Source organism: Peromyscus maniculatus, chromosome 21 (assembly GCF_049852395.1).
Source record: "Peromyscus maniculatus bairdii isolate BWxNUB_F1_BW_parent chromosome 21, HU_Pman_BW_mat_3.1, whole genome shotgun sequence".
Lineage (NCBI taxonomy): Eukaryota > Metazoa > Chordata > Mammalia > Rodentia > Cricetidae > Peromyscus > Peromyscus maniculatus.
The window spans coordinates 1,240,943-1,261,808 of NC_134872.1; the positions used below are offsets into that span (position 1 = coordinate 1,240,943).

The window sequence follows — 20,866 nt, forward strand, 5'->3', positions numbered from 1 at the left end:
ATGCCCTCAACCCGGTCCCTGCGGGGACTCCACCACGTAGCCTGTCCTGCCTGCACCCGGCCCCTGCGGGATGCGGTGACCGTAGCCTGCGGACACAAAATCTGTCTACTCTGCCTCCCGCACATCCCGATGGGGGCCAAGCTGCTATGCCCGCTCTGTCAGGAGGAAGAGGAGCAAACCCAGGCCGCAGTGGCCCCGGTACCCCTGGGTCCCCTAGGCGAGACCTGCTGCGAGGAGCACGGAGAGAAGATCTATTACTTCTGCGAGACAGACGCGGAGCTGCTCTGTGTGTTCTGCAGAGAGGGCCCCGCCCACCAGGCGCACACCGTGCGGTTCCTCGATGAAGCCATCCAACCCTACAGGGTAAGAAGCCTCAGGTGCTGCTTCCAGACAGGTAGGAAGGTGACCTGCGGTGGGTGGGTGAAAGAAAGAGGGTGGAGATTTGCTGTCTGAAGACCTCTCAGCCCTCCTCTTTGGTCCTGTCTCCCTGCGGCACACACACCACGCACTTTTCCGTCTCCATAGTGCCGCCCGGTCCACTTTCTGTCCAAGATGGTGATACGGTGAAGGTCAAGGATTAGGCCTCTGTCAGCTTTGAGTCCCTCAGCTCTGGTGGTTCATCCACAACACAGCACACGGTATGTGCCAGTTGGGTTTTTCACGCACTCTCATTCCCTCTGCGTTCCTCTCCGACAGGATCGTCTCAGGAGTCGGTTAGAAACTCTGAGAATGGAGCGGGACAAGATGGAAGACAGGAAATATCAAGAAGATCGGAAGCTCCAAGAGCTCCTGGTAAAGGCTACACTCCTGTTCCTTTGTTGTGTTTGTTTAAACTGGCCTCAAATTTACTACTTAGATGATCCTATTGTCTCCACCTCCCAGGGGCTGGGATTACAGGCATGTGCCACCATACCCTGCTTATGCCTAACGTGATATCCAGTCCAGGGGCTTGTGCATGCTAGGCACCAACTAAATTGTATCCATGCTGCTCCCTTGGGGGTTTCCTTCAAAGGCTCCTAGTCTGTTACTGGACTGAAAAGAACTTCAGGATTTTCTAACTCATCTTCCTGCAACCTCACAAAGACTTCTGGTGTCTCGGGACATGGAGGCTGGAGGTGTTTCTGATGTCTTTGAATCCAAGACATACTTTATTCTTCTCATACACAGGGGAGAACTGAGGTCTATAAAAGTAGTGCTCCTAACACCATGTGAGGAAATGACTAGAACTTAGGTCCCTTGACCTGTGTCCAAGGCTCTCCTGGCCCAGTATATCTACTGGAAACATCACCTCAGCTGGGAAGCCTACGATAGGTGTCCATTAGTGTCTTGGTTCAGGCTCTGTGGACAGCAGATGAATGAAGCAGCTAGATTTGGCTGCTTCCCACCACTTCTTTCATGATGCAGTAATCAAGAGGAAAATTCACACTATGTATTTCTGGTACTCTGACCAAAGAGAGTATTGAGACAGAAAGCTCTCTCCAGCATCTCTCAAATTCCATCAAAACATGCTTCATATTTCTGATCATGATTCCCTTTTGCCTTAATCTTTATCTAAGAGATTACTGTAATTGGGCTGGGTATATAGTTCAGTATGAAGAGTGATTGCCTAGAATACATGGAGCCCCAGGTTCAATCCCCTAGCATTGAATAAAATGGAAGTTGTGATATACACCTGTGATTCTAGCACTCGGATGGTAGAGGTAGGAGGGTCAGAAGCTCAAGGTCATCTTTGACTACATCATGAATTGAGTTTGAGGCTAGCCTACTATACATGAGACATGGAAACATATCTCAAGAAAAGAAAGATGTTACTACAGTTACTCCATATGAGTCTAAAGAAGATATGGTAGGTGTGCTGGTTAGTTTTTTGTTAACTTGATACAAGCTAGGGTCATCTAGGAAGAGGGAACCCTTCCTAAATGAGGAACTGAGAAAAAAAAAAAGCAGTTGAAAAAGTGCTTCCATCAGATTGCTTTCATCAGATCGACTGTAGCAAGACTATGGGACATTTTCTTAATGAATTATTGATGTGGGAGGGTCCAGCCTACACAGGACAGGTGGTCCTGGTTATATAAGAAAGAAGGTTAAGCATACCATGGAGAACAAGCCAGTAAGCAGCATTTCTTCACAGCCTCTGCTTCTAGGTTCCTGTTTGAGTTCCTGTCCTGAGTTCCCTCAGTGATGGGATGGGATATAGAAGTATAAGATGAAATAAACTTTCTTCCTCAACCTAGTTTTTGTCATGTTTTATCATAGCAGCAGAGAAGAAAACTGGAAAAAAAAGTAGGGTATCATAGCTATGTCTCTAAGAGTTCAATATATTATTACAATACCTGGCTAAGACAATAATAGCAAAGCTCTTATCATCAGCAAGTCTATCTTGAGACCTCTTTCTACCATTTTATTTGTAGAAATGAGTCTTGAAACTGCTTATTCCTTGTTTCTCTTAATCAGTTAAGTGCACAGATGATCCTTCTGGGAGCCAGTTCTGAGTCCCTCCTCATATCCTCACAGATGCAGGTTGAAAGCAAGAAGCAACAGGTAGAAGCTGCCTTTGAAAGGCTGACTCAGGAGCTTGGAGACCAGAGGTGCCTCCTGATGACCAGGCTGGAGGGGCTAGAACAGCAGATCTGGAAGGAGAGGGAAGAGTACATCACAAAGGTCTCTCAGGAGGTCCATTGGCTGGGCACCCAGGTTGAGGAGCTGGAGGAGAAGTGTCATCGACCAGCAAGTGAGCTACTACAAGTGAGAGACACTCCACAATCCTACCACCCTGTGGGACAGCAGGGGGGTTCACAGGAAGGGTGGTACTGTGTTGCAGCTGGGAGGTGATGGAGAGGCAGGAAAGGGAAATGGGGAATTATCTCCATTGATAAGGCCTGAGGGAGGGCGTGCTTTCTATGGCCCAAAAGACTACAGAATCTGCTAAGGCATGCATGAGGATCATGTAAAGATGACCAGAATCAGACAATCTAGAGTTTAGTGTCAGTTCCATTAACTATGTCACTTGGGTGAGTTTTTTAGCTTCTCTAAGCATGGGATGATAATAGTTTTTTTTTTTTTTTTTTTGAGTTGTAAACCATGTAAGAAATAACCCATGTGTGGTGTTCAGCATGGCCTCCAGTGCACAAGAAGAGCTCCATCAATGGCCTTGTGGTACTTACCACAATCCTGTCCTACATCAGTTCCAACTTGGAATTCAGGCTGGTCTCTGCTCTCCACTATCTTTTAATCACTGGAGGCAGAACCCATTTAAGGATACAGCTGGAACAGAGCAATCAGAGCAAAGGAATTGGCTGCAGAGTCCTATACTAGTCAGGAACACAAGGAGAGCAGTGAGATGCATAGAAAGTAATTAAGGGGCTCCAACACTCTGGGTAGAACCTTTTAGCTGATGTCAAGACAGAAAGATCTATTGTCCCTGATGGGAAAGGCCATATGGAAACTAAGTGCATGTTTTTGTGTTTCTTCTGTAGGATGCCAGACTCAACCAGAGCAGGTAAGGCCCTCTCCAGTCTTGCCTCCTTTATGTGCATCTTGAAGACACTGCAATTCATCTGTCCCCTTGTGGATGGCCACTCAGAAAAACACTGAGGCCACTTGTTCTCTAACAGCTCAAACTCAGTAAACAGATGGGTTGAAGCTGGGCATGGTGGCTCATGCCTTTAATCCCAGGGCATGGGAAGCTGAGACAGAGGGATCACCATGAGTTTGAGGAAAGCCTGGACTACAGAGTGAGACCCTATCCCCAAATAAATAAATAAGTTGGTATGTTGGTTTTTGAGACATACTTCTCCACCTCAAAGCAAAGTTATATATAATAAGCATGGCTTTAGAATGATCCAGGGGTTTTTTTTAATTGCATTTTATGTGTATAGGCATTTTGCCTGCAAACATATCTGTGCACCATGTGCAAGCCTGGTACCAGAGGAAACCAGAAGAGGCTGGCAGATCCCCTGGAACTGGAATTACAGTTGTAGGACACCATGTAGATGCTGGGTACTGAACTCTGTGGTGTTTGGCATGTCCAGCTCCCAGAAGTTATCTTTAACCCATGAAATTACTGGTATTTTATTCAGTACCTAAAGCCATTGGAGAGTGTCTCCAAACTTGCTTCTCAAAGTGTTAGAAGTGAGGTCAAGGATGTGGTGGGTCTTACAATGTGATGAGAAGCTGAGAGGAGAATGGCCATAGCCAATGAGTAATGAGGACTACAAAGGAACAGAACCAGGGCTTTTTCACCCACACACAAATAAAATGAAGGATTTTATTTTTGGAATTTAAGTTTGATTTCCAATTTGTCTGCAGGTATGAGTCGAAGACTTTTGTGAGTCCAGAGGCTATTTCCTCTGATCTTGTTAAGAAGATTCGAAACCTCCACAGGAAAATACTCGGCCTCCCAAAGATGATGAGGACATTCTCAGGTAAAGAGACTCCTCTATCTTCCATCTGTCTCTATATTTCCCCAACTTCAAAACCTGGTTCAAACCAAGCATGGTAGCACATGCCTGTAATGTCAGCACAGGGAGACGGAGGCAGGAGGATCTCAAGTTTCAGGCCAGCCTGGACTATGTGGTGAAATTCAAACAAAAATAAGCAAATACCTTAGGTTAAGCATCTCCCCTCTCTGGAATTTCCCACAAGACCTCACTCTATACAGCTGGTTGATGGTGGCACATGCCTTTAATCCCAGCACTCAGGAGGCAGAAGCAGGTACTCTGTGATTTCGAGGCCAGCAGCCTGGTCTACAGAATGAGTTCCAGGACAGCCAGGACTGTTTCACAGAGAAACTCTGCCTCAAAAAAAAAAAAAAAAAAAACAAAAAAACAAACAAAAAAAAAAAAACAAAACAACAAAACAAAACAAAAAGATCTCATTCTACTGAGAGAGCAATCCCCCAGATTTTGGCCTCCTCTGTCCAAGGCACTGGGCTGAGAGTCCAGGAAAGTGAGGCAATTTCTCTTCTGTCCCTGCCCTCATACTGTAGCCAGGATAGCCCCTTCTTGGGAGTATCTGTAGGAGATACTAAGCCTCACAGATCTCTCTTTCCGCTTTCCTCAGAAAACTTGATGCATCATCTGGAAACAGATTCAGGTAATCAGCAAGGGCTCTTGGGGGTGGGGGGTTCCATTTATCCATTCCACCCATAGCCATAAACAGCAATGAAATGTATTCACCTGGACCCTGATTGCTTGGGATCTTGGGTCTATTAAGCCTTTTCTCCCCACCATAGAATGTAAACAATAACAGAACCTATACTATAAATCCATGTGAGGATTAAATAAATTAATTTATACAAAGAGCTCAGCACAGTACTGGACAGAGTGATTGATGCATGTTGTCAGCTACCTGTATAGATATTCATTCAAAATATTAAGCCCCTGAGCTTTGCCTAGAATTATGCTAGAATATCTGTAGATTTGAACAAATATTGTATATTAAAAACTAGCATTTTGCTGTGTGTCGTGGCACAGTTACAATCCCAGAACTAGAGGCAGTCAGATTGACTGCCACAAGTTCGAGGTCAGCCTGAGCTTTGGAGTGAGTGCCAGGCCAGTATCAGCTACTGAGACCTTTTTGGGAGGGGGGATGGGAGGGGCTGGGTTCTAGGGCTGTATTAATAGCTTTCTGCTAGAGCTTGCTTGCCTAGAATGCATAAAGCCCCAGTACCACAAAAAAGGGACTGGGAGAGGAAAGGGAAGAGCAAAAATAACATTTGATTTCAAATTGGACCCTAATTGCTCCCACATGCACTTGCCTGTTCTTTTATTGATCCCTACTTCAACTTGCTGTAGAAACATCATCCAGACACCTGGTTAAAATGCAGGCTTTTGTTTGGTTGGTCTAGGGTGGGGCCCAAGATTCTGTCTTCTAACAGGCTTCTAGGTACTGTGCTGTGGTCTGGCCACCTCACTTTAAGAAGCAAATTCTCAAGCAGAGTTGTCACATCTGTCCTCCAGAAATAGAGGCCTAAGAAGCAGGCAAGCATGGACGATGCTCCATCCTGGAAGTGTATGTGTGAGGCCACTCTGGACCCTCAGATTACGAAGACGTAATGTCCACCTGAGTGTCAGCTGCACCGTGGGAGTGGCCCCTGAGGTGGCCAGGGTAAGGGGAAAGCAGGCCCTGGGACCAAGGACAGCGACTGGGCCATGACGCTCTTGCTCCAGCTGGCTAGCACCTACTTGTACTGAACCAGAGGACACAGCTGTCCTTCACAGTGTAGACATGGCCTGGACTACCAGGCTGGGTGCGAGACCCTGCAAACATTCCATACCTGGGCACCAATTGCCAACTCTCTCTCCACTCTACCTCACCTGGAAAGCAAGTTCCTGCCTGACTTTGAATGACTGAGGTGGAACCACGAAGTGTGGCAGTGACACCAGCACCCTGGAACCCAGCCCTATCCCTAGCATACAAAAGTGAGACTGGAGTTTAGTGTCTTGGGATCTTGTAGAGTGTTTCTTAATTGATGTGTTGAGTAAACTAAGCTCCTTGTAGTCCTGTTCATGGACATGGTGTTCCCTCTGAGTGGAGAGCCAGAGGCAGGCAAGGTAGGCTACACCCTAGACATCAGTAAGCTACGAGCCAATGGGATTTAGAAGGGAAAAAACAAACAAAAAACAAAACCCCATAAAAGCTTCAAAATGATCACTATAGGGAAACCAGGACTGTTCAGCTTGCATTAATTTATAGGAACTTTTGGACACAAAGCTGGATATGTTTTGGGAGCTCATCAACTGTGGGTGGGCCCCAAAGCCCCCTCAGGTCATTTATCTAGGTTTTCAATGTCCTAATAAAGTAGGTGATCCCAGGCCTTTGTGTTTTGTGTCTATTGTGACAGTTCTGATGTTCAAGGCCTCTGAACAATCCATGTTAAATGACTGGTTCGCAGGGTGGGATGTCTTGAGGTCACTGGGGTGTGCTCTGGAAGAGGACTATGGGAGCCTGGTTCATTGTTTCCCAACTGATGAGATATGTGACTTGCTCTGTCAAGCACACCTACCAGGATATGTTGCCATGACAGAAGCCAAAAGCACTGAGACCACTCACTGATCATGGACTGCACTTTCAGAACTGTGTGAGCCAAAATAAACTTTTTCTAGGTTGCCTCAGGTGTTTTTTTTTTGTTGTTGTTTTGTTTTTTATAATTTTTCCTTCCCCTAGGTGTGGCAGCATAAGCCTTTAAATCTGTGAGTCTGAGGCCAGCCCTGTCTACACAGTGAGTTCCAGACTATCGAGGGCTACAAGTTGAGATCCTGTCCAGTCCCTTAATTTTATGTACGAATGTATGTTTTGTGTGTGTGTGTGTGTGTCGGGGGAGGGAGGTGTTCTCCCTTAATTTTATGTACGAATGTATGTTTTGTGTGTGTGTGTGTGTGTCGGGGGAGGGAGGTGTTCAAACATGTCACTCATTGTGGAATGTGCTAGTACGTGGAGTAAGGATATAGATAAGATTTCCAACCCTCCCAACCCCCTGTAAACAGAAACAGGCCACTGGGAAAGATCATGAGGCAGAGTGCCCCATGGGAATTCTGAATCGGAGTTAAAGGCAGTAAAGCAATCTTCTGACATTTTAAAGGAAAACTATTTTGAAGACTCTTATAGCCAATCCCTTAAGTATACAAGTGAGATAAACACTTCTAGATACTGAAGATTTAAAACAAAAATTGACTTCCACACTCACCTCAGGAAGTTATCAGATAATGTGTGACCAATTGGGAGAGGAAACACAGGGTCCCAGAAACAGGGTCATAAGTTGGGGATGTAGCTGAGGGGCATGTTTGCCTAGGATGCATGAAACCTGGGTTCAGTCACCAGCACTGCATAAACTAGGCATTGTGGCACTGACCTGAAATCTCAGAATTTGGAAGGTACAGGCTGGAAGTTTAAGGCCAGCCATATAATGAGACTGAGGCTAGCCCCGGCTACAGGCCTCAGGGGGGAAATCCAGAACCCCCAGTCTGATGACAAAGGGGGTCTAACAAGGGTCACAAGGAGTCAATCGATGACTCGGGTTCAAGGTCACTTCAGAGGCATCAAGATAAAAGGAGACAGCACCGATGACTGTCTTGAGATTGCTGATCACTAAAAGAACTTGTAGTTTATTAGTAATAAAGACACAGGAAATGAATTAAAGGAGAAGGAAGAGAAGAGTGATGATTAATTCCAGAAAAAACAAAGGGTGGTGAGGGAGCCACTGTGTATGTACTAGTGACTCAGGCAGCGTGTGATATATACAAAGTGTTCGGTCTTGAGACAGTGTGGTGACTCTAAGGCCACCAAGATCCAGAGTCTGGGAGCAGCCTCTCAAGAGCGAAGAAGAGCTTAACACCTGGACAGAGGAAATGTGGAATGTTTAAGGATAAGAAGAGGGGCATCATTTTGGCTAAGCAGGAGCTGGTGTTCAACTGTGGGCACTGGGTGACTGGACAAAGGGGCTGGTGCTGGGTCAACAGAAAGACACTGCAGATCCTCTCCTCACAGTAAGACCTGGGGTGGGAGTTCTCCAGATTCCTCATGACTGTCTTCCCTTCTCCAATCCATATCCTAAGAAAGTGATTCTGGACACTCCATGGTGCCAACAGCAGAGGCCTAAAGCTGTCCTGGAAACACTAGCTGGAGACTCTGAAGCAGGGGTAGTTCTGATCTCCTGGGCCTCAGTGTTTTTAGACCCACTAGTCAAGAGCAAGATGTTGGGATTGTTTTAAAAACTCCCTTCACAAGGTCTACTCTGCAGAGGTAATCTATTGACCACAGCTCCTGCCTGAGTCAGTACCTGGATGCTTTTGGAGATACAGATGGCCCTGGGGAGTCCCACCCCTTCTTCAGCTCTGGGTTTGGAGGCCATGAGCTTTGCTAATGACACCAGGAGATGATTTCACCAGCACTTCAGGACACAAACTTACACAGCCTTGGATCTTGACCATGTTCAAGCCTGCTTCTTCAGATATTTAACTCTGGTGGGGTACGAAAAGTGAGTTTAAGAAGCCAGGGAAGGTAGGCAACAGAGTGGTTTTTGGGCAAGAGGAACCTCAAATTTGAGGACAGCCAAATGGCTTCAGATGTCACTGATGGTCTCTTTCAATACTTGTGAGCACTGGACAACAACTGAACGAGAAAATGCTGCTGCCGCCCCTACTCAACAGAGAACACAGAGCCAAGACAAACGGGTTCTCAGGAAGGAGGGAGTCATCCCAGAGGAAATGGGCAGGAGAGTGAGAAGTTCAAACAAGAAATACAGATGAAGTGACACACTGAGAGAGATCCTGGCCATGACTGTGAGGAGATGGGTGCCATTTGGATGTGAATGTCCCTCCTCTCTCCTCCTCCTGGTGCTCTGACCAAGAATGTTCATCCATCACAGTCTTGGGATCCCAGAGAAAGGAAGTTTCCATGGGTACGGTCCAGGCAACCCTTCTTCATCTCAGAGTCCTCGAATCTCAGAGAACTGGGGATTCTGTAGTGTGGCCCAGGCAGGTTCTGGAATTCAGGGTCTCAGCAGGAGGCGTGTTCCTGGCCACTTGAGCCACAGGAAGGGAACCAGGCGCCGGCTGAAGGTGGTCGTGAAGGTATAGATGAGTTCCTGTGATTCTGCATTGGTGAATGTCACAGTGCCCCCTTCATAATCCAGGGCGATGCCTACTCTCCGGGGCCGCAGCACTGGGAAGAGCTGGGCCTCGGGGCTTGTGTTGGCCCAGATGCCTGAGGAGGAGAGCCGAAGGGCCCACACACCATCCTCTGGTCGCAGGGAGAGGTCCCCTTTCCTCTTCACAGAGTCTTTGGCCACTCCCACCATGCAGCTTTCCAGAACTTCCTCCTCCTCTTCCTCTTCCTCCTCCTCTTCCTCCCCTAGTGATTCCTCATCCTCATCTGTTTCCCAGTCTTCATATCCATCCCCATAGCCAGCCTCCTCATCTTCTTCCTCCTCTTCCCCTTCTTCTTCCTCCTCCCCCTCTTCCTCATCCTCTGACCAGCCTTCTCGCTCCAACTCCACTTCCCAGTATACCTTGCCCCAGGTGAAGCCCTTGCTGCCCAACACCCCCGGCTCACAGTCAAACTGCTGGGGGTGCAGGCAGTCACACTGGTACTGGCTGGTATAGGTCACACACTTCCAGTCCTCTGAAAGCTGCAGGTACCCGCTGGCCGACTGTGGGTCCAGGGTGACACTGACTGTGGGACAAGGGAGGAAGTAATAGTGTCAGTGGCAGGCTGGGAAGGGGCAGCCAGTCTCCACTGTGCAGGGCTGTCTCACTGTACAGTCCAGAGTGCTATCTACATCACAGTCTCTGTGAACTGTGTCCTCTGGAGGTACTCAGCATACACAGCACAGGTCTGGGCAAGATGATCTCTGGCCTTGGGCTACCACTGCTGTTTGCTTGAAAGGACCATGTGGTCAGGCAGATGAGGACTAGAAGTATAGTCAGAAATGTAAGGGGAGGGGCCACCTTTGGGCAATACCAGTGAGGATTCCACGGGGGTTGTTTTGTTTACTCACCTGTCTTATACTCCAAGTCTCTAAGCAGCTTGCCTAAGGATGAAAAAGAAGACAGAACTGAGCTTCAGACCAGCAAACTCATGAAGCCATTTCTTACTTGGCATTAATTATGAGACAAGGCTCTACTGGAGATCCCAAGGAGAAAAGATACAGAAGCTACAGCTCCTTGGAAGGATGAGATGGGAGAAGATGAGAAGCCAGGAAACCTTCACATGTGGTCCAGCCTGACCTCCAGCCTGGTGCTGTCCCCAGTGCTTACCCTGGAACTGCCTCAGGCCTCGCTGCAGAGAGAGAAGTTTATCTGAGAATTCTCCTGCCTTTCTTTTAACCATGTGAGGGATGGCTTTCCCAATCCAGAACTTCTTCCGTGGGTACCTGAAAACGTGATGGACACAACAACCTGTCATTTGGCTCTTGTGCTTTTCTGCCAGTGTTCATGACAACTATAAAATGAGCAGGAAAGGTTTGATTATCCTTAATCAAGAGACAGAAAAGCTGGCCAAAGACAAAACTAGGACACAGACCGCCAGCAGATCCCACAAGTGAGCACTCTGTCCACCAAGCCAGGCTCTGACTCTCCCACTGTGCTTCAGGTAAAACAGTGAGGCCAGTCGGACTTCAGAGATCATGCTGGGAGAGAACAGCCTCTAATCCCCAATGACTGCTCTTTCTTAAAGGCCATGGATGAGACACGGGCCGCCTTGCCTTTGGCATCCTATCACTCCCCATCATTTACACAGACCATGGCCACAGAGGTGGGGAGAGGAACAACGAGCAAATGAAACTCTTACCTGTTGGCAAAGTCCTTGGTGTCCTGGCAAAGGAAGAAAACACAAGCACCAAAGTGAATTAAGTAAAACTGCATCCGTAAGTCAGTACCAGAGAACACACAGGCACACAACAGCAAACGAAACACACATGGCTTCCTCCCCAGGGAGCTGACAGTCTGGTGGGGCTAGAAAACAAGCAACAGGCTGGAGCGACGGCTCAGTGGCTAAGCCATTTCACTGGCTGCTCTTCCAGAGGACCCAGGTTCAATTCCCAGCACTCACATGGCAGGTCACTACCATCAGTAACTCCAGTTTCAGAGAACCCCATGCCTTCTTTAGGCTTCCATAGGCACCAAGCATACAAGTGGTAAACAAACACACATCCATGTGCAAACAACATAATATAAAATAAATAAGATAAAATGGACAAACAACGTAATGTAAGGGCAGAAGTAAGCAGAGGTGGCAAGTGACCTGGCCTCTCCAAGGAGACACTTAGCTAAGGTTTGAAGAACGATAAAGTACTAGCTGAGTGCAGACTGATAAGAAATGGGAAAGGCCTTAGAGGGGAGGCAGGGCCAGAGCACACCAGGCAGGATGCGGTGATGGTGGTGAATTTTATTCTATGCACAGTGGGATAAAGGGCAACTCTCTCTCAGCACCCATTTCCCCTCCTCTCCACTTTTAAATGTGTATGTGTGTGTGTGTGTGTGTGTGTGTGTGTGTACACACCATACCACAATGTATGTGGAGGTCAAAGGACAACTGTGGGAGTTGGTTCTCTCCTTCCACCCTATGGGTTCTGTGGGTTAAACTCAGGTGACCAGGCTTAGTAGCAGGTGTCTTTACCTGCTAAGTCATGTTACCTGCCTTTCCCCCTTCTTTATAATGCTAAACTCCTTAAGTTCTGCCCTGCTAAGTGTCCAGTCAAGAAACTACATTTCCCATATTCCCTACAATCAAGTCTGGTCATGTGACTGAGCTCCAATGGGATGCAAGGCGAAAAGACCAAGACTTCTCACTCTTTGTCCTTTAAAAAACAAAATAACATTGCTTTCTAGTTCCTTTCTTTTCGTTGGCTGAATTCGGAACACAGTGATGAATCCAGCTCAAATTGCAGGGCTGAACAATATCCCCAAGACTAGATGGTCAGCTAGAAATAAACCAGCTCCTGGATGACTTTATGGATGTCTCTAGACCCACACCTCTGAACTGCTGCAAAGACAGAAAAGGAATTTCTTCTCTAAATGAGTATTGAGCAGAAACTAGCAGAAACCCCAGGTGACCATCACTTGGCTGCTCCCTGGCAAATGGTTGTAGGAGGCAATGGGAACAGGGGAGGTGACCCTGGTGGCTGCTGTGGAACAGGGAGCTGGAGATGGCAGCGGGGGCACAAGAGAGAGCTGAGCAGCCCATGACTGTTTCAGAGCGACTCAAGTGGATGTGCTGGCCAAAGATCACTACGGATTGGCACCCTGTGCAGGAGAAGACATTGGTTTTGTCTGCATGAGGGGAAGACACAAGGAAGGACAGAGAGGCTGGGAACATCTTGTGAGATGATGCTCTGGTGAGTCTGAGAGCCCCCGGGAGTTCTCGTGTTGACTGTTTTCATCTTCCTTTCACTTATTCCACAAACCTTTGCTAAGTGATTCCTTGTGCCAGGCAAGCACTGATCTAGAAGTTTGAAGTAGCAATAAAGAAGACAAATCCCTACCTGTGTAGAGCAGGCATCCTAGCAGAGGGAAGCAGACAAGAGAGGGGAAAAAATCAACATAAAAATATATAACATCATACCCAGTTAGTGACAGGTGCTACGGGAGTGAGGGTGAAGGGGGGTGGGCAGAGGGGCAGGCTGGCTTCGGAGAGAGGTACAACTTGTAAAACAAAGGCAATCCTCAAATAGTGGCTGTTAAGGACTGTTCCAGAAGGTTCAGGAGCTTTGCTCCAGGGAAACCCAGACATAGACAAAGTCTGCTAACACCAGCATTTTGTGCCGTGGCTTTAAACAGATACCCCTGTTTTCTCTCCTCAGCACACCCCACCATGGGAGCTTCAGGGGCAGAGCCCTGAGGTACAGACTGGGGCTTCTGCACTGTAGCTCCTCCCAGGGTGGATCAGGAAAATGCTCTCTAGACAAAGCCCAGCACTCTCAGCCACACCACTCACAACTTGTATCCACACATCCACACATGGAAGGGCTGCTGGGGTCTGATGTGCTCCTCGAAGGTTAAAAAAGAAGTGGGACAAGGGAAAGGAGACAAGTGACCCAGAGTCTGATAAAGAAATCTAGAGAAGAGGCGACGCCCAGAGCAGCAGAGGAGACAGGAGTTGGACAGGGGACAAAAGAGAAGAGTACAAAGCCTGGGAGCAAGATACCAGGCTTGAGCTGGGCCTCATTCCTCATCTGCCCCACGGCCTGGACCAGCCAGTCCTCTTACATGTGGATCAGCCTGCTACAAAGAGAGGCCTCCTGTTTATGCAGCCTGTGCTAGGGACTGGCATCACCATCCCCGCCCCCCACGGCTACTCATGTGCCCTGCCACTGGCCTGGACCCCATTTCCTAGAGACCTTTGTGTGCCCTCTGCTGGCAGAAACGTGCATTACCTCAAACCGCAGAGTCAGAGGAAATTAGTACAGCCTTTCCCCAGCTTATCAGGGAAGGATGGAAAGAAGTCCAGCCCTCACCCTCAAGCCCTTCCAGGGTGGTGATTACCCTGGAAAGTACTAAGAGGAAGAGGTGGATCAGTGCAACCTGACAGTCTGCTCTCCCTTCATGTCCTGAGGCACCACTCACACCTGTCAATCATGTCCAGAAGGAACCTCCCACTACCTTCCTTCTCCTCCTGCCCTCCCCTCCACGCACTTGGGATCCTGACAGCCACAGTGCGGCCTTTCCTCAGTCACCTTCTTCACCTCCAGAACCATGGGAGGCATCTGCCAAGTCAGTACCTGCCTTAGCCACATCTGTAACCCCAGCACTCGGAAGGCGGAGACAGGAGGACTGCCTTTAATTTGAGGGTAGATAGTATGGCATAGCCAGGCTCTCTCAAAAACAACAAACACCTGCTTTGTAACAGGGAGGGCCTGATGGAGGTCTCGTGGTGTGGAAGGAGGATGGTAACAAACACCTTCAGCTCTATGGCACTTTAAACATTTTTAGACACTTTCTGTAGATGATGATTGTTTTTCTAAAGTGATTCCATGTCAGTGTTTAAGCTTATGTGGAACAGACAAGGGGGAAAAAACTGCCATGCCCATTTATTTATTTTAGACAGTAAAACTGAGGACCCAGGAGGAGGAATTTCTTCAAAAGCCTGAGTGGCAGACCGGGCGCTACGCTGTCTCCCACTGGCCCAGCCTCTCACCTGCATCAGCTCTGCGGCGGGCTGCCGTGCCTTGCCTTCCAGCTCGGAGATGACCAGAGTCAACCGGCCAAGCTCGCTGACGCCCCGGGTCTTGAACTTCTCCCTGCCCTCGGTGAGGAGCTGCTCCAGGGTGGACAGCTGGTCTAGCAGGTGCTGTTCCCGCTTCTTCAGAAACTGGTGGCCCTGCTTAAATTCTGCCACAATGTACTGTCTCTGCTCCTGCAGCTTCGTCTGTAAGGGCAGAGGGTGTGTGTGAGAGAGACACCTCTAGGAACTGGGGCCCACTCAGTACTCTGGTGACTCTTGCTTGTGAATCCTAGTCCCTGAGGTAGGAAGTCACTGGGGTGCTCCTGCTCCACCCTCTTCTCCTTCAGACCTGTCAATCAGTCTGTTCCCTTCACTGCTCTCAAAGCCAACCCTGCCTGGCTGCTGTCACCATCTGTTCTAGGTGACCAGCATGTCTTGGAGCAAAAGGTACCCGAAGTGTCCCATTAAGGGCACTTCACCCTTCTAGATATTACCCATGCATTGCCTCTTTCAGGAAGCTCTGCTTGAGGGATAAAGAACAAGCTCAACCATTCCCCCCTCCAGCACCCCGACTACTCTGTACAAGGTAAGTGTACCCTATCCCTTCCACATGGGACTGTGCCCTCTTTCCACGGTAAGGCTGGAATGTGAGTACTCAGGGACCAAGTCCTCTCTTGTAGGCTGGAGTCTGCCTGAGTCCTCAGTCCCTCTTGGAAGTGAGGGCATTCAAGCAACCAGGACCTAGAGGTCCTCTGTGATCTTGAGCTCTCCCTAGCTTTTCTCTCTCTCTCTCTCTCTCTCTCTCTCTCTCTCTCTCTCTCTCTCTCTCTCTCTCTCTCTCTCTCTCTCACACACACACACACACACACACACACAGCCTGACTACACACTGCTAGGCCTGACCCCAGAATCCCTCCTCTGCCCATTTTCCCAACACACATACTCCCCAAGAACTGTGCCCACCTTATCAGCTGTCCCTGTCTAATGAAGAGCACACAATGTGCTACCAGTCTTCTGCACTGCCCATAGCAGGCCTGAGTCTCACTAGACAGCCTCCATCAGAGCTGCTCCGGCCTTCCTTGTCCCCTTCCTCTTGGTTTCTGCCCTGAAGTTAGCGACACCCTCCCAAGTACCCCCATCTGCCCTCTCCTCAGGAAATCACATATTCTCTCACTCTTAGAAAGAGAGGACAAAGTCAGGTTCCTCAATTCCTGTAGGGACAGAGCAGGCCAACCTGCCCTATCTTTGGGTAAGACCCAGGTGGCCTGAAGCCAGGCTGGCACTTCATACCTCCTAGAAACACTTCCCACCTGCCTGGTCCCTCCCTGGAACACACATCACCACCTCTCAAGCACGACTTCCACGTACCAGCGCAGCCAGAATATCAGCCTCTCCCTTGGCCTGAAAGCCCTGAATTTTTTCTTTGTCCCTCCTTAGGGTGTTCAGGTGGTTCAGGATTTTTTCCTGGGGAAAGATAAGCAGTGGAGAGACATGAGTGTCCTGAGCTGTGGCAGGAGGAACAGCAGACAGAACCTTCCCTCTCAGGCCTGAGGACTTACTCTGTGAGGCAGGGCGGCCTTCTCCACCAGGACTGCAGTGTGGGGCCTGTGCTCCCGCGACTCCCGGCACATCACGCACAGCAGCTTGCCGTCATCCTCACAGTAGTAGTGCAGCTTCTCCTGGTGCCGCTCACACAACTTCATGTCCTGTGGCTCTCGGGCCAGCTCCCCCGGCTGCCTGCCATTGTCCACCTTCATCCGCTCAATGTTCTCTACCAGACTGGCTAGCTGCCACACGGGCCGGATGTTCTCCTTCTTAAAGGGCTTCTTGCAGAGCGGACAGACTGGTCGGTTCCCCGATATGGGGCGGATATCACCTGTGCAGCTGCGGCAGAAGACGTGGCCACAGTCGATGGTCACTGGGTCCCGCAGATAATCCAGGCAGATGGAGCAGGTCACCTCCTCCTCCAGGCTCCTCAAGGGGGCTGATGCTGCCATGGCGCCCTTAGCTTGGGGGTCTCTGTTCCCTGGCAGGGTTTTTCTTCCTCAGAGATCAGACCTGGAATCAAGAGCAGGCTCAGTAAAAGGAGAAGAGCGGCACCCTGCCCAAGATTGTTCAAGCTGGGATCACAGAGGAGCCAGGAAGGGAGGAACCTTCTGTGGCTGTTCTGGGCTGTGCAGGCATGGTCCTTCTAGGGACACAGAAACTCAGCCTTCACAGCTTTGACCCTCTTCCTGCCTCTGCCCGTGACAACAGAAAAGTCATTGGAGTATTTTGAGCCTCAATTTATCCATCCATAAAATGGAAAGAGAGAGAGAGGCCTATAGGGGGTTCAAAGCAAGTGATTTAAAAGAATTCTGTTGGGGCTGAAGAGATGGCTCAGAGGTTAAGACCACCGACTCTCTTCCAGAGGTCCTGAGTTCAATTCCCAGCACCCACATGGCGGCTCACAACCATCTGTAATGAGACCTGGCACCCTCTTCTGTATACATAATAAATAAATCTTAAAAAAAAAATAAAAGAATTCTGTTGGGAGCACTGAGCATAGGCCTGGTTCATAGGAGGAAGTCGGGGAGAGAACCCAGACTCCTGGCTCCTCAGTCCCCTGGATCTGAGAACTGAACCCCGACTCCTGGCTCCTCAGTCCCCTGGATCTGAGAACTGAAACTAAAAGTGGCACCGAGAGTGCAGGGTCCCGGCCACCCTGCTGGGCAGTGAAGGTGGCTCTGCAATGGATGCACGGAGGTGACCATGCAGGTTTTGCAACGCCAGGACAGCAGCGCTATCACTAACAGGTACAATGGGAGAGCTCGGTAAATACACAGACATAAAATGCAGCCCATGTGGCCCAAGGAGAACAGTGCTGACTCCCTAAGGATCTGGTGTGGGGACACAGAAGTGCACTATACAAACACGGGGAATTATCCTGCTGAGAGTGTGAACCAAAACACCCTTGGGTTTAGACCTGTGTGACTCTGAAAAAAATGTAATGAATAAAAAATGTGTATATGCCAACTTGAAATGAAATTCAACTGGCAAATGAAGATGTATCAAGCCCCCGGAATGTTAGCAGAAATGTTCGGGGTGTCTGATCTAATCCCTTGGTTTGCTCCTGAGGAAAAGGGTTGATGCAGAGTTCTCAGTTTAACACACTGCAGAGGCTTGGCAATGGGGAGGAGGTGGAGCTGTGGGGCTCCTGTGGACAGAAGCCCTTTCTGGCCACCTGTAGGATGCCCTGAAGTTTAAAGGCCAAGCCAGCTCTTCGTCGTTTTCGTTCGTTTGCTGGAGAGAGGAGGGGAGCTCTAAGGACAGAATTTACAATTTTCTATGAAGAGCTCAGCTACAAGTCCAAGTCCTCTTTCACATAAACTATGACGCCTTCACCACTAGAAATGCACATTAAACCAGATCATGCTGGGTCCAACGGGTCTTTAGATCTCTTTAAGCTGAATAAAAACTACTATGTACATTAGGGCTAACACTGCAGGACTTACAGAAGATCACTGGGTAATCGCTGGAGAAGGTTAACAGAATTAGATACTGAGGCATAGCAAGACAGCACCTGATTGGTATTCTGTTTAGAATTAGTAAGGCCCCCTTGGGGCTCAAGGAAGTGGGGAGAAAATATAAGCATTCTGCAACTGCCACTGTAACAACACAAATGTCACCAAGAAATGTCAAGGCCATTAGGTGAAAGGTTTGGGGCAGTCCCCACAATGCCAGTGAATTATTTCCTGATGCCTCGATCTGGGAGCGATCCAGCGGTCACCTTAACCAAGCAACCAAACGAGCCATCACTAAAAAGAAACAATCCGGCACTGGTTTCCTGATGAGTTAAGCAGCATCACCTGGGGGCTGGAGAGATGCCTCAGCAGTTAAGAGCACTTGCTGCTCTTCCAGAGGTCCCAGGTTTGATATTCCTAGCACCCATATGGCAGCTCACAGCTGTCTATAACTCCAGTTCCAGGGAATGTGACAACCTGCCTCTCCAGACATATGGTACACAGACAAAATGCAAGCAAAATACCACACACACAAAAAAAAGAACTAAAGTTAAACAAAAGCAAACACTATCATCTATGACGTTTTCTCGCCAAAAATATTTGACTTGACTGGCCTTAATCAAGCCTTTAGATTTAACTTCCAGTTTATGGAAAACATTTGCAATTTTTACAAACACTGTGCTAAGTTATCACAGAGATGGTGCTAAAGGCACCAAGTTAGACCACACCGTGGGTAACAACCAGACAATCCAGAACTGGGGCATCCACAGAACAGCCGGTCTTTTTAAAAGACCAGGGTAGAGATAGTGAGATGGCTTGGAAGTAAAGGCAACTGCTGCCAAGACTGACAAGTTGTACACACACACACACACACACACGCACACGCACACGCACACGCACACGCACACACAGAGAGAGAGAGAGAGAGAGAGAGAGAGAGAGAGAGAGAGAGAGAGAGAGAGAAATAAAAAAGATCACAGTAATAACAAGCAAGCACAAAAGATAAATCTAGCTTGGATTATGGCTTCAAAAGGCAGTTATAACAATACTTCAGGGACTATCAAGAAAAATTTAAATGGAAACAATCTTAATGGTATTTACTGAAACTATATGAAAACTTCTGCTTTTTAGCAATGGATGCTACAATATTTAGAGCTTCATAACTACAATTTACATCAAAATGGTTTCACAAAACTATACCAAAAAAAATGGAGGAAACAAAGGTTATGGTTTCCTGTTGCATTAAAAAGCTCTGTAACCACCAGAATTGTTGAAACCAGATTACTGAAAACCTAACACTCTCTGAACTAATGTGGGGTCAGAACAACCAAAGCCCATGCTGACTGTTCAGGGTCTTTTGTTTCTAGGTCACCATAACCTGATAGTCCAACCCCACTGACTGGCTACAAAGACTCCTCTTCATGCTATATGTAAGACCAGAGGTACAAACTCAAACCTTGAATAATCCAGGCTCAAAGTTCAGGTTCTAGAATCCAATAATCAGGTGACCATTAATTTCAGGGCAATGGAATCTGCCATTAATATGTGCTATTTCACACTCAGGATACTCTTCTGAGGAAACTGAGGCTTGGCCCTGTTAACCACACTGCCAAAGGGCATAGGGCTGGGAAGCAGCCCCAGTGCCAAAACTTCGGTCTGATCCACTCCACTTCCTGACCCCAGCACACTGTGGAAAGGGGCGTGTCTTCTTCGGATTTGGTTGAAAGCACCCTAGCCTTCACTACAAGCTGGCTCCAGCATTCCTGATAGACAGCACTTCTTGTTTTTCAGTAGCGGAAGGAGCTCAAGCTTGCAGAATTAAGAGAAAAATGCTGGGGTGAGGAGGGGAAGCAGACCACACCCGTTCCCATACCTCTTCTGTCAGGCCAAATGCACACTGCCCTCCACAAAATCTTGTGTTTTGTTTGATGAGGCGGAATCTCGGTATAAGTAGCTCAGGCTGGCCTTGAATGCTCTATCCTCCTGCTTTTGCCTCCTGAGTATTGGGATTACAGGTGTGTGCCTCTGCTGGGATTCTAAAAATACGTTTCCCAGGTACCATAATCCCCCATTTTATCATATATACTTGACCTTGTTCTCTCTGATCATCTCCACAGGTTTTCTACAATGAGATACAAACATTATGCTCCCCTCCATTGCTGGCTGCAGGTAGACAGAAACCATAGAAAGACAGAGCCACAAAAATCCTAAGTGAGCAGTCCACGTCTTGCTTTTTATTGGCACAACCTATAGTCACCTGGAAGATGGAACCTCAATTGGAGAACTGCCTAAAGAAGACGTGTGGGCATGTCTGTGAGGAACCATCTTAACTGTTTATTGCCACTGTGGGCAATCCTATGCCTAAGCAGGTAGTCTTGGGCTGTACAGCTGAGCATAATTAAGTGAGCTAGTAAGTAGTGTTCCTTTAAATTCTTGCTTTCTTGTACGAATGTACTGACTTCCTTCTGTGATGGACTGTGACCTGGAAATGTAAGCTGAAATAGATTCTTTCCTCAAGTTGATGTGGTCAGAATGTTTTATCATAGCAGCAGAAAAGCAAATTAGAATAGTTCACCACCACTGCCTTTACTGAAATCAGTATTCTGAATCCACGGAGGGCTACTGCATATTACCTTGTACCTGGTAATACACTCTGCTCTAGGTGCTCCTGGAGCAGATCTCTAGCCCCTCCAGTGAGCCAG

General features: G+C 48.2%; 2 protein-coding genes across 7 annotated transcripts in view; one reads left to right on the plus strand and one right to left on the minus strand.

Annotated features, from left to right (window-relative positions):
- On the plus strand, positions 1-6,087 carry LOC102929107 (E3 ubiquitin-protein ligase TRIM15). 2 transcript variants are annotated; one of them, XM_076558087.1, is made up of 7 exons: positions 1-363; positions 697-792; positions 2,515-2,745; positions 3,477-3,499; positions 4,309-4,424; positions 5,062-5,094; positions 5,961-6,087. In XM_076558087.1, the coding sequence occupies exons 1-7, from the start codon at positions 1-3 to the stop codon at positions 5,972-5,974; spliced, it is 876 nt and encodes a 291-aa protein (XP_076414202.1). In that variant the 3' UTR covers positions 5,975-6,087. The 2 variants fall into 2 exon arrangements, with proteins under 2 accessions (XP_076414202.1, XP_006996128.4); XM_006996066.4 differs by lacking the exon at positions 5,961-6,087 and having other exon boundaries at positions 5,062-5,199.
- The window catches only part of Trim26 (tripartite motif containing 26), a 25,296-nt gene continuing 8,683 nt past the window's right edge, over positions 4,254-20,866 (minus strand). For 4 of the 5 annotated variants that reach the window (XM_042266624.2, XM_076558076.1, XM_076558077.1 and 1 more), the window contains exons 3-10: positions 16,221-16,719; positions 16,030-16,125; positions 14,635-14,865; positions 12,983-13,000; positions 11,290-11,312; positions 10,758-10,873; positions 10,499-10,531; positions 4,254-10,173 (exon numbers count right to left, since the gene is read on the minus strand). In XM_042266624.2, coding sequence (XP_042122558.1) covers positions 9,491-10,173; positions 10,499-10,531; positions 10,758-10,873; positions 11,290-11,312; positions 12,983-13,000; positions 14,635-14,865; positions 16,030-16,125; positions 16,221-16,658 — 1,638 coding nt within the window. In that variant the 5' untranslated portion in view covers positions 16,659-16,719 and the 3' untranslated portion in view covers positions 4,254-9,490. The remainder of the gene's footprint in view (positions 10,174-10,498; positions 10,532-10,757; positions 10,874-11,289; positions 11,313-12,982; positions 13,001-14,634; positions 14,866-16,029; positions 16,126-16,220; positions 16,720-20,866) is intronic. The other variant, XM_042266625.2, reaches the window with a different exon arrangement.

Bases quoted from the DNA above. Each gene is read 5' to 3' on its own strand.
- LOC102929107 (XM_006996066.4), top strand. From the start codon at position 1: ATGCCCTCAACCCGGTCCCTGCGGGGACTCCACCACGTAGCCTGTCCT. The intron at 2,746-3,476 runs GTGAGAGACACT...TTTCTTCTGTAG, and splicing joins CAGCAAGTGAGCTACTACAA to GATGCCAGACTCAACCAGAG. The intron at 4,425-5,061 runs GTAAAGAGACTC...CGCTTTCCTCAG, and splicing joins GATGATGAGGACATTCTCAG to AAAACTTGATGCATCATCTG.